Source organism: Eurosta solidaginis, chromosome 4 (genome assembly GCF_040869045.1).
Source record: "Eurosta solidaginis isolate ZX-2024a chromosome 4, ASM4086904v1, whole genome shotgun sequence".
Classification (NCBI taxonomy): domain Eukaryota; kingdom Metazoa; phylum Arthropoda; class Insecta; order Diptera; family Tephritidae; genus Eurosta; species Eurosta solidaginis.
Window position 1 is genome coordinate 174680234 of NC_090322.1, and position 16514 is coordinate 174696747.

Genomic DNA, 16514 nt, shown 5'->3' on the forward strand with positions numbered 1-16514 from the left:
GATGCTCCCTGAGGTGGGCGATCATCGGTGGGAGTGAGTGATATACACGCGCATATGAGAAGCTATAACGTACATCTGTAGTTCTGTTATAGCTGGTAGCAAATTCTAGAAATAGAAACGCCTAGAAATACGTCAACGAGGAAACCAAAAAGTACAAAAGCAGTAGCAGCTGAGGCACGACGAATCAGTTTGTTTAAGCACGCTATCTGTCGAGAAGTAGTAGTGTTATTGTGAAGTACTTGAATAAAGGCCATTTTGCATTATTGAATAGTGGAGTTATTTATTCAACAGTTTAGTGATTCGAACGTTAGTAGCAGGTTGCAAATAAGAGGAATTTCAGTAAATTAGTCACAGTATAAACAATTCATACTTTTAGTAAAAAATAAAATTAATAGAAAATAAATAAATTTTATATATTGGTTTCCGATCGGTTTGATTGATTTTCATATATTTTTGGTAAGCTTTTCCGATCTATTCGGAAGTAGTGCAAATAAAACAATTTATTTCACCTTACAGCTCGACGTTTCGCCAAATTTCCTTGGCTTCTTCTGGAGCAATTCTGTATTTGTTAACAATAAAAACACAAAAACAACAACAACATTCATTTGAAATTATCACAATTACACATATTAACATTTGACATGTTAAACATGTTAAATCAATGTTAAATGTTAAAATGTGTAATTGTGATAATTTCAAATTAATGTTGTTGTTGTTTTTGTGTTTTTATTGTTAACAAATACAGAATTGCTCCAGAAGAAGCCAAGGAAATTTGGCGAAACGTCGAGCTGTAAGGTGAAATAAATTGTTTTATTTGCACTACTTCCGAATAGATCGGAAAAGCTTACCAAAAATATATGAAAATAAATAAAACTGAAAAGGAGAAAAAGTTCTGCAATTTTTCGCCAAATATTTATATTTTCCAAAAGTCGAAAATTAAAAAAAAAGGTATTCTGAGTAGCTTTTCAAGTAACAAAAATTGACGTGAGCAGATTTTCAATAGTTCTGGAGTTCCTAAAACGAATAAAAAAGTTCTGAAAAACTTGATGTGGCAACTGTGTAGTACAGACAGGTTGATGGCAACCTTAGCCACAAAGGAACATAAAGGAAACAAAATAACGAGTGCGCTCATCGAACAAAATAACATATACACAAACACTTGTATATACATAAGTACATGATCAACTTTTAAAGCAAGCATTCTCATTCGTATAAATCGCTTTTCGCTGTCAAGTCGTAAACTCGAGTCGCAAATTTATCATTTAATTAATTTCATTTCATTTTGGTTAAGTTTAGTAATTATAGTTTTTTCATTAATGTAAATACAATTTAATTTAAATAAACGGGAATTATATAGCTGCTGAGCTAATTCGGTGTGTTCATCTATTTACCACACTGGTGACCCCGAATAAAAATTGGAGATAGTGAACTTAGCATCGAATATTAAATATCCATCAGCAGTGAGTGCGTACGCTTCCCAGCAAATAAAACGATTCCTCAAATCTCAAGCTACGAATTTGTGAAAAAGTTTGTAGTTTCACATTTGGAACACCTAAAAATTTGGTACAGCGCCAACTTAAGGCAAATATCACGCCACCAAAATACCGTTATAACGGGCAACAGTAGTCTTCTCACATATATACGGCAGCCAACAACATGGGCATCAAAGACAACAACAAAAGTGTACAAGAAGTCCCGACCGAAAACGGCGGCGCAGTCGGCGGCGCCAACGCAGATGGAGACAGCGAAAGACCACAAATCATTGCGATATTCGGCAAAATACCGTCCCCAAAGCTCAACTCAAAATATAACATCGAATCTTGGTTTATCAAAGTAGACGCATGGTTCGAGTTACATGGTTTTGGGGTACGCAAAGAAAAAGACAGCAATAATCGCTCACGCCGATGACTACATCCTCGATCAAGTATTCGATTTGGTTCGCAGCCCGCCAAATACCGCACCGTATACCACTCTTAAAAATGCGATTAAAGACAAATTTAGTGATTCAGCAATGGCTCGGCTTGACAAACTCACCGCAATACAACTGGGCGACGCTACACCCAGTCATTTATTAAGCCAGATGCAAAGAACCAACGCAACTAAAGACGAGTCAGTCATACAACAATATTGGCTTAAACAGCTACCGGAATCCGCTCGAGCCGTTATTGCCGGTATGCTCCAAGTTCAGCCAAGCACACCGTTACACCAACTGGCCCTCACCGCAGATGCAGTACTGGATACACTAAGCCGCCACTCAACCACAACGCAACCAAAAGGATCCGCCATTAACGCTATCGAAGCTTCGACCAGCCAAGTGCAAGTACTCCAGAAACGCATTGAGAAACATGATACGATCCTGGAAGACATCAATAGTAAGCTAAACCGGCTCATGTTGCGAGATCGTAGCCGACAACGTGAACATTCGCAAAGCAACGCTAAACGTTCTACCACTCCGCATCGCACGACCAATGCACAACAAAATCCCACCTGTTGGTATCACCGTGAGTATAGCACACAATCACGCAAGTGTCGCAGTGCATGCGACTTCCCCGTCAAGAAAGCAGACTCTACAAAAAACTAAATACCGCCGAAACAGTAACGCTCGAATGTTCCGGCTGTGAAATACCGAGCAACAAATCACAGTGCGAAGTGAAGGTAAACATTTCAGAATTTACTAGATATAAACGTTTCTTTATAGAAGACAGGAGATCAACCCAATCATTCTTGATAGACACAGGAGCGAAAGTATCGGTCGTACCACCAACTCGAGCGTGTCGACTACGCAGATCCGAAAGTAACCCTCTTTACGCGCGAACGGAACTACTATCAAAACCTATGGCACAACGCGTCGAACACTCGATCTAGGCCTCCAACAAAAGTTATCGTGGAATTTTATCATAGCTGAAACGAAATACGCTATTATTGGCATGGATTTTCTTCACCATTACAATTTAATCATCGATGTAGCGAATTCTACGTTATTAAACAAAAGTTTGGCCTCCATCAGACATCGCTAGTATAACATCATCAAACATTACCGACGTACATAGAAAAATCGACGATATCCAAAATCTACTACGAGAATACTCTACTATCACGAATCCCCACGCATCGGCTCCTTCCGCTAGTCAGGTAGGAGTTACACATAGCATAGAAACCAGAGGATCACCAGTCCTTGCACGACCCAGACGTCTAACACCCGATAAACTGAAAGCCGCGAAAGAGGAATTCGAATATCTATCCCGGCTCGGAATATGTCGGAAGCTCATATGCTTCTCCGTTACACTTGGTAAAAAAATCGAATTGAGAGTGGCGACCGTGCGGGGACTACGCAGTTTTTCAAGGTTTGGACTTCGTATTCGTGTATATTGACGATGTGTGTGTCGCTTCCGAGCAGCACAAACAACACTTACGGCAGGTTTTCGAAAGGCTTCAACAGTCTCACCTCACAATTAATCTGGTCAAATGCAAGTTCGCGCAAAAACAGATTGAGTTCCTGTCACATGTAGTCAATATACAAGGTATAAAACCGTTGCCAGAGAAAGTTCAAGCAATTAGCAAGTTTCCTTTGCTTGAAGTTGCCAAAGATTTGCGTCCATTTCTAGCAATGATTAATTTCTATCGTCGTTTTTTGCCTAAAGCAGTGGATCATCAAATTCCTCTCGTTAAGTTAATCCCTGGAAATAGGAAAAACGATAAAACGCGTATCAAATGGACTGAGGAAACCATACATCATTTCGACGAATGTAAAAAGGCGCTCACAAACGCAGCACTGCTTGTTCACCCAGCACCAAACGCACAAATATCTCTCAATACAGATGGAAGCGACACAGCCGTCGGTGCAGTCCTACACCAAATCGTTGGAAATAAACTTCAACCTCTCGCGTTTTCAGCCTTAAACTCACCGAAGCACAAAAGAAATATAGTACCTACGATCGAGAGCTTCTGGCAATATATTTAGCCATCAAACACTTTCGTGCTAAGTTGGAGGGAAAACGCTTTGAAGTTCGTACGGATCACAAGCCGTTAATATATGCTTTCAAACAAAAGCACGATCGAGCTTCACGACAGCTGCGGCAACTAGACTATAAGTCAATTCACAACAAACATCATCCATGTTGCCGGCATCGAAAATACGACAGCAGATACGCTCTCACGCATCGCGATGGTAGAGACAGCAACCATCGACTATCAGCGAATCGCCGACGAACAGACCAGTTGCACAGAGTTACAAAAGCTCATCAACGACAACAATACATCTCTGCAGCTTAAAAAGCTTCGTATGCCAAATACAAATAGTACAATCTACTGTGACGTATCTACAGCAGAAGTTCGCCCGTTCATCCCACGCCGCCCTCGTAATGATGTAATCAACAAAATGCACCAGATTTCACACGGGGGTACGAGCGACAACAAAACTCATCAAAACACGCTTCGTGTGGCCAAATATGGGCAAAGACGTTTCGGAAGCAGTACAACGGTGCATTAGCTGCCAACAGTCAAAGATCAGCAAGCACGTTCACGCACCGCTTCAAAAATTTTCTCTACCTGAGTGCAGGTTCGAGCACATCAACATAGATCTCATTGGCCCACTACCGCCATCAAACGAATACCAATACTGCCTCACCATCATAGACAGATACACGCGATGGCCGGAAGCAGTCCTACTCAGATATAACCGCAGAAACGGTCGCCAAAGAACTTATTAACGTTTGGGTTTCACGCTTTGGCGTCCCTGCACGCATCACAACGGACAAGGTCGGCAGTTTGAATCCCAGTTATTCAACGAATTATCACGCATACTAGGTATAACTCACCTACGTACAACGGCATATCACCCCCAAGCCAATGGCATAATAGAACGCTGGCATCGCTCACTAAAAACGGCGATAACATGCCACCAGAGACAATACTGGATTAACTGTCTACCAATAGTTCTACTCGGATTGCGTACCGCGTTTAAACCCGACATTAATACAACATCTGCACAACTTGTCTACGGCAGCACATTACGTTTTCCGGGACAGTTCTTCATCGAAACACGAATGCCGATTCCACAATCCGACTTCGTGAAACAACTCACTAACGTCATGCAAGAGATACGCCCAGTACAAACATAAAATCATAGCAGTTCCAAGCAATTTGTTTCCGCAAAGCTCATAGACGCAACTCACGTTTTCGTGCGCAACGATAAAGTTCGCCCGGCATTCCAACCACCATACGATGGTCCATATCAGGTTGTATCTAAAAACCAAAAATATTTCACCATCAAAACGAATAAAAACAACGTCAACGTATCCATAGACCGACTGAAACCAGCTTTTATGGAAGTACAACAAATTGGTACTCAAACACCAACAACATCGACGCAACAAAGCTCATCCCAGATGCACTCATCATCACAGCTACCCGGTCAGCAGCCCCCATCTGAATCGACGGGCCGCCTCGGACGAAGAATAAGACTCCCCGTCCATTTCAGGACGTAAAGTCTGGGGGGAGCACTGTGGCAACTGTGTAGTACAGACAGGTTGATGGCAACCTTAGCCATAAAGGAATATAAAGGAAACAAAATAGCGAGTGCGCTCATCGAACAAAATAACACATACCCAAACACTTGTATATACATAAGTACATGATCAACTTTTACAGCAAGCATTCTCATTCGTATAAATCGCTTTTCGCTGTCAAGTCGTAAACTCGAGTCGCAAATTTATCATTTAATTAAATTCATTTCATCTTAGTTAAGTTTAGTAATTATAGTTTTTTCATTAATGTAAATATAATTTAATTTAAATAAACGGGAGTTATACAGCTGCTGAGCTAATTCGGTGTTTTCATCTATTTACCACACTTGATAATTGGGCGTTCTGGTTTTTGACATCCTTACAATCTTGGCCTGTAATCCTTCTCGAAAAACCAATTATTGGATAAAGATACCTGAAAATGTTGTATAGTGTTAAAAATTTTACAAGTAAAGTCACTGCTACAATATTGTTTTTTAACTTTAAATACGAAATGCGTCTAAACACTTCACCTCAAGCTTAAAGCCGTACATTTTAATGTGGTGTTTATTATAAATTTAACGGAACACCATGTGTTCTAAGCAGGTAGTATATATTGCTAATCTCATTATTTTACAAAGTTTATATCTTTATTATCGACGATTTGGTAAAGGTTGTGCAAAAACAGTTTCTACTAGCTTAGTATATTTTATTAACCTGTAATATATTCTATATATGCCAAATAATTAGACCACTATTTTGTGTCGTAGAGGATAACAATAAACTCCTCTCTAGACGAACGAAAATTACGCTCTACAAGTCGCTCATCTCGTACGGTGTCGACGACAGAAGATCAAATGGCTCTTCGTGTGTTCGAGATTCTCAGGAAGATTTATGGTCCTAACCGTGATGCCGATGGCGAGCATCTAAGTAGGTATAATGTGAGCTATATGAGCTTTAAGCAGATATGACGATAGTACAGCGAATAAAAACTCAAAGGCATCGCTGTCTAAGACGAAGACGCAAGTTCATAGACCGTATAACCTACTATTTCAGAACTCATGACGGTTTCTTCTAATTTACTCATTTTCTATGTATAATAATTTAATATAAAATAACTTTTAAATATATTGTAACGAATTTAGGGAAACTCCGCTTATTTTACACCTTCTACTAACGTTCGTATCGCTAAACTGTTGAATCAATAACTCTAATATTCAATAATGCAAAAATGGTCTTTATTAGATTACTTTGAAAGTACTTCACAATAACACTTAACTTCACAACCAATAGCGTGCTTAAATCAAACTGATTACTGACTACTCAGCTTTCGCTGCTTTTATACTCTCTGTTGTCTCGTCCAACCATTTCTCCCAAAGTCTAGTAACTTCTCGAAACTCATGGTTGGTTACCAGCCACACATGAATATTTGTAGTTCATAGTCTCTCGCATAGCCATATGCGTGTGTATGTGTGAGTACTACTTCAGATGATGATTACATCTGTGTGTAAGTTATCTCTTCGTTGTCTTGTATGTATGTGGGTAAATGATGGTTAATGTGTTTATGTAGCTTGGTTTAATGTTTTTGTTGTTGTGCATTTACTTAGTAACAGCTTAGAGATGGTAATATTCGTCACAATATGCATTTCAAAAGTCTGAAAGACATCAAATTACATTCCGTTCTCCTTTCGCGTTTGACTTGGTTGGGCCAAAATCTAAAGTGGACCTAAGGGTGGCATCTGCACTCCATTCTGGCGAATTGGCGGAGTTGGGATGTGCACTGCTAGACTAGAAAAACTAGTTAGGGAAAGCTTTTGCACTCCCAACAGGAAGTGATGTAATGGTGTGACGCCACATAACGGGAAAATAAAATTAAAGTGAACTAACGGAAAAAGTTTAAGTGAACATAACGGAACAAAAACACATGGCTACACGCCACATATTGAAATAAAATAGAGAAAAGTCTCGTAATTGGTGATGGCGCTTTAATTCATTGAATGGGCCAAATAATTCGATTTATAATCGACCTCGCTAGCCACGGTGCGGGAGTTACTTAAACCTCAAAAAAAAAAAAAGAACAAATTTATATAATAAAATATTTTAAAATAAAATAAATTACGCTGAATAAAACAAAGTAATATAAAATAAAGAAATGACAATTATTTTAACCCTAGAACACACACCCGGGTACAAATGTATCCAGTATCAACTTTGAAGTGTTGTAACTTTTGAACCGCTATACCTAGGATCTAGGAAGATTATTTAGTTTTGAGTTAAAATTCAAAATTTGAACCAGATCGGGCCATTGGTTCAGGAGCTACAGCCTTCCAAACACGTTATATACGTAAACACACACCCGGGATACGTTTGTACCCCCAATAGTAAAAATCCTCATAATAATCAAAAAAAAAAACATTTTTTATATTATTTTTTTATTTGAAGAATTAAAAATATTAATTTCACACATTATATTATTGACTTTTATTATAAAAATGCATCTTATATCTAAGGAAAATCATGGCAAATAGAGCAATTTGTTGATGTGACCGAATGTACAAGACACATTGGCTTCTTACATTTGGCGCACAGCTTTCTGGTTTTTCTACGGCGTTTGCGTAACATAAATAACAAGATCCGGACACAGGTTTTGGCGTGCGCGCTGCGGCAGATGTTGATGCTGCTGTTGACACCATTGATTCCAGCGGTCGGTTGAAATATGCTTCAATAGCAATTTTAGTCGAAAAATGTCGCGTCACTTGGCTCTGGCTTCAATAATGGGCATACACAATGCTTCAGCCAAGCTGTGCAGGATCTGCTTACGCTTGTTGTTTGTTCTCCAAGGCAACATAGGGTTATTCAAATCGTAGACAATGTAGGCTGCAAGAGCTGTAATGTCCAACATGTTGAAGAACATCGCTAGTGGCCATCGTTTTGATTGTCTTTTTGTTGGATATTCCGCAAACATTTGGTCCATTCGATCAACACCACCTTTGGTACGATTATAATATTCAATTATTTCAGGTTTCCCACTGTCAGCTATTTCAGCATCATTATGCATGGTCGAAAGCAAAATTACTGCTTTATTTTTTTTGGGAACATAAGAGCACATTGTCACATTATTCTTGAAGCCAAATGTGGTTGAACCAATTGTCCTGTTTTTGTTCTGCTTCATTTCTTGAGGAATATATGATTTGTTTTTGCGCAAAGTTCCAACGATCGTGAGTTTCCAGGTGAGAAGCAGTTCTGCAACTGGCAAAGTCGTGAAAAAATTGTCCATTGTAATGTTTCGGCCACTTCCTTGGTATTTGGTAGACAAATCCTTCACCACTCGTTCGCCTTGGTTCGTTTCCCTACCAGTTTCTGCTTGGCCAGTATATATTTGTCCATGCAGTGGATATGCATTTGTGGCATCGCAAATCCACCAAACCTTGACACCATATTTAGCAGGTTTTGACGGTATGTGCTGCGTAAACCGTGTGCGTCCACGGTAAGGAAATAATTGTTCATCAATCGTCAAGCATGAGCTGGGCTTGTAATGTGCAGCAAGATTATTGTTCATCATCGTCCACAACTATCTGATCGGTGCTGCTTTATCAGTTAGTAAGCGTCTTGCACGAGTGTTTTTATCGTCAAATCTTAGGAACCGCAATATCGAACAGAAACGGTTGACTCCCATTGTGGCGCGATATAAAGGATAGTTTTTGACGCTCCATAAATCTCGAACATGTTCTCCATTGCTATGGTTCATACCAGTCATAATAAGTATGCCAAAAAATGCATACAGCTCTGTTATTGACACAGGCGTCCATGACTTAGGAGTTGTGTTTGGATGCGCATTGTTGTAAGCATTATAAGTTTCTTTTGCTAATTTATTTGTGTGGCGCATAATTATATCAGCCATTTCAACGTTCATGAAACATTTGAATGTTTGCTCTATTGACAACATTTCAGTGCATCTGGCTGGTCCAGAACGTTCTCTTATAATATTTTGTCCGAGTACCTGACGCCTTACATTTGGTTCTTTCATCCACTCAGTACCATCACGTGCAACAAATTTTTCGCCACTAGCAGATAATTCATTATTTTCTTCTACTTATTCATCTTCTTCTTCATCGTCTTCTTCATCATCCTCATAGTCCGCATAATCAGGTAATACTTCTGCGGCACTTTGCGAAACTTCAGCATCGTCATCAGCAATTTCAATGTCATTGAATTGAATTTCTTCTTCATCTACTGAGTCAAAGTCATAGGGAGCGTCATCGTCACAAATTTCATCAAATAAAGATTGTATATATGATTCTCGCTGTTCCTCAGTTATTCTGCATAATAAAAAAAATTAGTATATGTTTACATTGTTGCTTATTTTACATTTTTTACCTTCTATATGCTGCTTTTGATAAATATTCGTTTCTTCTTGAAGTCATTTCGTATCCAGTTATTTAGTTTCAGTTATATTTATTTTCACTTATATTTTCACTTCTTACAATTTTGAGCGCCAAAACAATAATGAATATATCAACAGGCAGCATTTATAACAACACCTCGTGTGAAAACAACCCTTGCAGCTGCATATAAAATACAAAAACCAGTTATACCAGTGTATTTGCTACCTACGTACCCATACCTTGCGCGACCTTTTTGCACATATCTTTTGAACCAGGTAGAATATTTCAATGAAATAAAAACCAAAATGTGTATTCGTTGTTACTCTACAAGAATATTATTATAAATTATATTATTTTGTTTTGCATTTATCAGGACAACAACAAAAACAAAAATCCACTGTTGCATGTCCTGACTTTATTTGCCCATATCTCTGGAACCAGTAGGAATATTCGAATGAAACAAAAGACAAAATACTTGTTATATATTAAAATATACATTTAAAAAAAAAAAATCAGAGAAATCGGTTGAATAAGCATTAAAAAAACCGCAAAATAAGGTCCCGGGTGTGTGTTTACGTGGTATTTTCTGGGTGTGTGTTCTAGGGTTAATATAATACAAAAGTGAACGATAAATTAAAAGTAAAATAAAAGAAGTAAGGAAGGCTAAGTTCGGGTGTAACCGAACATTACATACTCAACTGAGAGCTTTGGAGACAAAATAATGGAAAATCACCATGTAGGAAAATGAACCTAGGGTGACCTTGGAATGTGTTTGTATGACATGGGTATCAAATGGAAAGTATTAAAGAGTATTTTAAAAGGGAGTGGGCCTTAGTCCTATAGGTGGACGGCTTTTCGAGATATCGCCATAAATGTTGACCAGGCCCTACTCTGGAATTTGTTTGTACGATATGGGTATCAAATGAAATGTGTTAATGATAATTTTAAAAGGGAGTGGGCCTAAGTTCTATAGGTGGACGCCTTTTCGAGATATCGCCATAAAGGTGGACCAGGGATAACTCTAGAATTTATTTTGTACGATATGGGTATCAAATGAAAGGTATTAATGAGTATTTTAAAAGGGCGTGGGCCTAAGTTCTATAGGTGGACGCCTTTTCGAGATATCGCCATAAATGTTGACCAGGGGTGACTCTAGAATATGTTTGTACGATATAGGTATCAAATGAAAGGTGTTAATGAGTATTTTAAAAGGGCGTGGGGCTTAGTTCTATAGGTGGACGCCTTTTCGATATATCGCCATAAAGGTGGACCAGGGGTGACTAGAATGCGTTTGTACGATATGGGTATCAAATGAAAGGTGTTAATGAGTATTTTAAAAGAGCGTGGGGCTTAGTTCTATAGGTGGACGCCTTTTCGATATATCGCCATAAAGGTGGACCAGGGGTGACTCTAGAATGTGTTTGTACGATATGGGTATCAAATTAAAGGTATTAATGAGGGTTTTAAAAGGGAGTGGCCCTTAGTTGTATATGTAAAGGCGTTTTCGAGATATCCACCAAAATGTGGGCCAAGGTAACCCAGAACATCATCTGTCGGGTACCGCTAATTTATTTATATATGTAATACCACGAACAGTATTCCTGCCCAGATTCCAAGGGCTTTTGATTTCGCCCTGCATAACTTTTTCATTTTCTTCTACTTAATGTGGTAGGTGTCACACCCGTTTTACAAAGTTTTTTCTAAAGTTATATTTTGCGCCAATAAACCAATCCAATTATGTACCATGTTTCATCCCTTTTTTCATATTTGGTATAAAATTATGGTGTTTTTTTCATTTCTCGTAATATTCGATATTAAAAAAGTGGGCGTGGTCATAGTCGGATATTGGCCATTTTTTATACCAAGATAAAGTGAGTTCAAATAAGTACGTGAACTAAGTTTAGTAAAGATATAGCAATTTTTGCTCAAGTTATCGTGTTAACGGCCAGGCGGAAGGACCGACTGTGTATAAAAACTGGGCGTGGCTTCAACCGATTTCGCCCATTTTCACAGAGAACAGTTATCGTCATAGAAGCTATGCCCTTACCAAATTTCACAAGGATTGGTAAATTTTTGTTCGACTTATGGCATTAAAAGTATTCTAGACAAATTAAATGAAAAAAGGCGGAGCCACGCCCATTTTGAAATTTTCTTTCATTTTTGTATATTGTTGCACTATATCATTACTTGAGTTGAATGTTGACATAATTTATTTATACACTGTAAAGATATAAAATTTTTTTGTTTAAATTTGAGTTAAACAAATTTTTTTTTTAAGTGGGCGTGTTCTTCATCTGATTTTTCAAATTTTTTTTTAGCACATATATAGTAATAGTAGTAACGTTCCTGCCAAATTTCATCATGATATCCTCAACGACTGCCAAATTACAGCTTGCAAAAATTTTAAATTACCTTCTTTTAAAAGTAGGCGGTGCCACGCCCATTGTCCGAAATTTCACTAATTTTCTATTCTGCGTTATAAGATCAACCCACCTACCACGTTTCATCGCTTAACCCGTCTTTGGTAATGAATTATCGCACTTTTTCGGTTTTCCGAAATTTTCGATATCGAAAAAGTGGGCGTGGTTATAGTCCGATTTCGTTCATTTCAAATAGCGATCTGACATGCGTGCCCAGGAACTTACATACCAAATTTCATTAAGATACCTCAAAGTTTACTCAAGTTATCGAGTTTACGGACGGACGGACATGGCTAAATGAATTTCTTTTTTCGCACAGATCATTTTGATATATACAAGTCTATATCTATCTCGATTAGCTTATGCCGTTACGGATTAACTTTATGCGAACAAAATTAATATACTCTGTGAGCTTTGCTCAGCTGAGTATAATAAAGTATATGCAAATAAAATAAAGAACGGAAGTGTATTTAATTAAAGAAAACAAACTTATTTTTCATTGCATTTATGTTTTAATATATTAATTAACTATATTTTATTTTGCTCAGTTTTACGTTACTGGCTATATTTTGTTTTTTTTTCAACTTTTTTATATTTTTTGTGTTTTTATTTTCAGTTATGTGCATAATCTTCATGTACAGTTTTAATTTCCGATAGGGTAACTACGTTACGAGCCCACGGGCCTAGTATCTTTCTCAAAAAGAAAATAACGCCTGCCAAAATAAGGTTATAAAGCACGTGGGCATTATTTCACTGCATCAGTAAAAATAGTACATAAAAAAGACCTTAAAGTTTATGTGTTTATATTATTTTTAAAAATTATAGTTTTTTTTTTACGTACATATAATAAAAAAGCATGCCATATTTGGTTGAAAGGCAATTTCAGTACGATATCGATTATGGCAGTTTCCGATATTTAATGACTTTTATTCTAATTAATTATTCTTCGTTACAGTGTCCGCATTTGTATTTGCGGAAGACATATCCACGTCCATGTCATCAGTATCTGTGCTAATTATATTTGAACAATAGTCGAATAATTCATGATATTCCATATACAAACGTTGCCATTTTATGTGCGTTTTAAGTATGTTCAGTACACTTGCCAATAACTGATGTTTGGGCACTGACTAAAAAAGATATAATAGACATTTACATCTGCTAAAAAGGATTGTATTAAATTTAATTGTATTTAAAGCTCACCAGTATTTTATGTGCTGCACTAACGTTACGTGGCGATGGACCAAGTAAATCATCTAATAGCAGTCGTAGACGTTGTTCTGTACCGCTCATGGCCAACTGGTATGCGTACATATTGTACCAGAATATCAATTCATCAGGCGAATTAATAGCTTCCGATAACATAATCTGATTTTCTATGAAGCTTAATTTGGCACTCGACTGCCAGTCGTGCATATTCCTGGGGAAAGAAACATTGTAAATTGAAAAATGGCATATAATAATAACATTGTGTGGCATCCTTGAGGTGATGCAATTTTTCTTGTAGATCTTAAAAATCTATGAATGACTGCATACACAATTTTTACCGCCCACCCCCAAACTCGTGAGTTACGGTTAAAAAACCTGGTTTCCGTATCTTTGATTTCTTGCGAGTCTATAATTTTGTTAGTAATATGACAACCAGTTTTTGCAGTGGACCATCAAAACCTATAACACTCCCCAAAAACCTTCGGTAATTGTCTATATCGTTAAAACAATATCAACTACCCTGCAAAAATTGTTGGATTATGTGTTCCATTTTCTTCACGTTGGAGTACTCTAACAATACTCCTTTGCAATGCGTTTGCGGACCACCATCAGTCGATCATTGCTCGTTTTTTAACGACCGTGATCACGACACTATGACGATCGAAAAGAGTTGCCAAAAGTAAAATATTGCATACAAATAACTGATAATAAAATTTTACTATGGCAACTCTGATAAAATGCAACCGCGCACTGGTTTTATGTATACCCTGCAAAAATTTTCGGATTACGTGTTCCATTTTTTTCATGTTGGAGTACTCTAACAATAGGGGGACCCATGTAACCGTATGAATGCCTTATAAAGTGTGTAAACGTATAAATTTATCTAGTGCGTAAACGAGCTGTCAAATTTTGTATGAAAAATCATTTACACAATTTGTATAAATTTACGCGCACATTTCATTGGGTAAACTCAAAGCAATGCAACCTTGCAGACATTACAGCAGGCATTTTCATCAGAAATCTCCAATATCAGCAAGTAAAGGCGTTTTAGTTTTGATTTTTCACTTGATCTTGGCATTTTTTAATTTGTACACAATCAAAAAAATTTTGTTTGGCAATAATACAGCTGATAAACAATCAAGTTTATCAAGAGTATTACTAGGTGCGTTCATATAACAGCGTGTGTAAATGGATATAATTTTACACCTTATAAGTTTATATGCTTTCATGAGTCCCCCTATTATCCTTTGCAATGCTTTTGCGGACCACCATCAGCCGATCATTGCTCGTGTTTTAACGACCGTGATCACGACACGATGACGATCGAACAGAGTTGCCAAAAGCAAAATATTGCATACAAATAACTGATAATAAAATTTTACTATGGCAATTCTGATGAAATGCAACCGCGCAACTGGTTTTATGTATACCCTGCAAAAATTGTTGGATCACGTGTTCCATTTTTTTCATGTTGGAGTACTCTAACAATATTCCTTTGCAATGCTTTTGCGGACCACCATCAGCCGATCATAGCTCCTGTTTTAACGACCGTGATCACGACACGATGACGATCGAACAGAGTTGCCAAAAGTAAAATATTGCATACAAATAACTGATAATAAAATTTTACTATGGCAACTCTGATGAAATGCAACCGCGCAACTGGTTTTATGTATACATACTATAATAGGTGTATTTTTTTTCAAGCGAGCTTGAAGAAAACGCTTCAACTAGCTAAACAGTTTCATTATGCCAAAACCATACATATGGTGGAGGTTTATCAGCTAATTGTTACTTTTTTTCGCTGCTACGACATTTCTACTTCTAGCGCAGTATGTTTTTGACACTCAACCAGAGAATTACAAAAACAAAATACATGAAATGCGTGTGTTTGTATGTATGTCACCCTGCCGCCACGCTGTTATTTTGTTATTTTTGTTTATCTGCACATTCGTATGTTCATTTCATTCACTCGTTCAATAGTGCCCTATTTTTGAATATGCAACACAATACAACACCATCAATCAGGTCGACAATTACCTAAGCGGTTTCAACTGAAAGCGCTTCGCCAACTCAACTCGATTACTTTTTATTGTTGCTTTCCATGCAATTCGGTGAGCTAGCTAGTGTTTTAATTGTACTAGTTAGCAACGAAATACAGCTAGTATAGAGAAATATTCAAAGGGGAATTGTGTCGGAAAGAATTATCGGAGTGAATTTAATATATACATACATGTAAAAGAAGAGGGGCAATAAAACTTTTATATTTTATACTACGAATATTCTTATGTTATTTAGCATTTGCGTGAATAAAGAAACTAATATGAATTTTATATAAATTTTATGTTTTATTTTGGGTGACTTCTTTAGCGATGGTTTTAAAAGTACTCTTTTTTAGTATTCCAAGGAGTAATGTTTTGAGAGCAGTTCCGCAAGTAATCTCTTGTCGGTACTCCATGGAGTAATATTTCAGGAGCAGTTTAGAGAGCACTGTTCCGCAGATACTCCATAGAGTAGTTTTTCTGGAGTACTTTGGCATATGATCCTCTGTGGGTGCTCCATGGAGTACTACAGTGAAATTACTTTGGAAAGTACTCTCACGTATGTACTCTATGGAATACTCACAAACAAAGCGAGAGTGGGATCACCTACTCCTCTCCTAGGACATCGCAATGTTAATTGGAGCATATTTTTTGTATGAATACAGATTAGGTTTGGAGCACTCCTATACTCCTAAAGGAGTATTCCTTACACTATTTATGGAGTACTCGCGTTTTTTGAAGGTACATACTATAGTATAGAGAAATATTAGTTTATTCACGCAAATGCTAAATAACATAAGAATATTCGTAGTATAAAATATAAAAGTTGTATTTCCCCTCTTCATTTACTTTCATTGTAAATTAAATTCACTCCGATAATTCTTTCCGACGCAATTCCTCTTTAGTACTTTGGCATATGATATGATCCTCTGTGTGTGCTCCATGGAGTACTACAGT

The 16514-nt window shown here is 37.4% G+C and overlaps 1 protein-coding gene across 4 annotated transcripts in view; it reads right to left on the reverse strand.

Moving 5' to 3' along the window:
• Nucleotides 1-5665: 5665 nt before the first annotated feature.
• Hira (histone cell cycle regulator-like protein) overlaps nucleotides 5666-16514 on the reverse strand; it is a 49084-nt gene continuing 38235 nt past the window's right edge. For 2 of the 4 annotated variants that reach the window (XM_067783852.1, XM_067783853.1), the window contains 2 exons: nucleotides 13510-13726; nucleotides 13093-13436 (listed from right to left, as the gene is read on the reverse strand). In XM_067783852.1, the coding sequence (XP_067639953.1) occupies nucleotides 13242-13436; nucleotides 13510-13726 (412 nt within the window). In that variant the 3' untranslated portion in view covers nucleotides 13093-13241. Of the gene's footprint in view, nucleotides 5938-12801; nucleotides 13060-13092; nucleotides 13437-13509; nucleotides 13727-16514 lie in introns of those variants that run through there. The other 2 variants (XR_010953036.1, XR_010953037.1) reach the window with 2 other exon arrangements.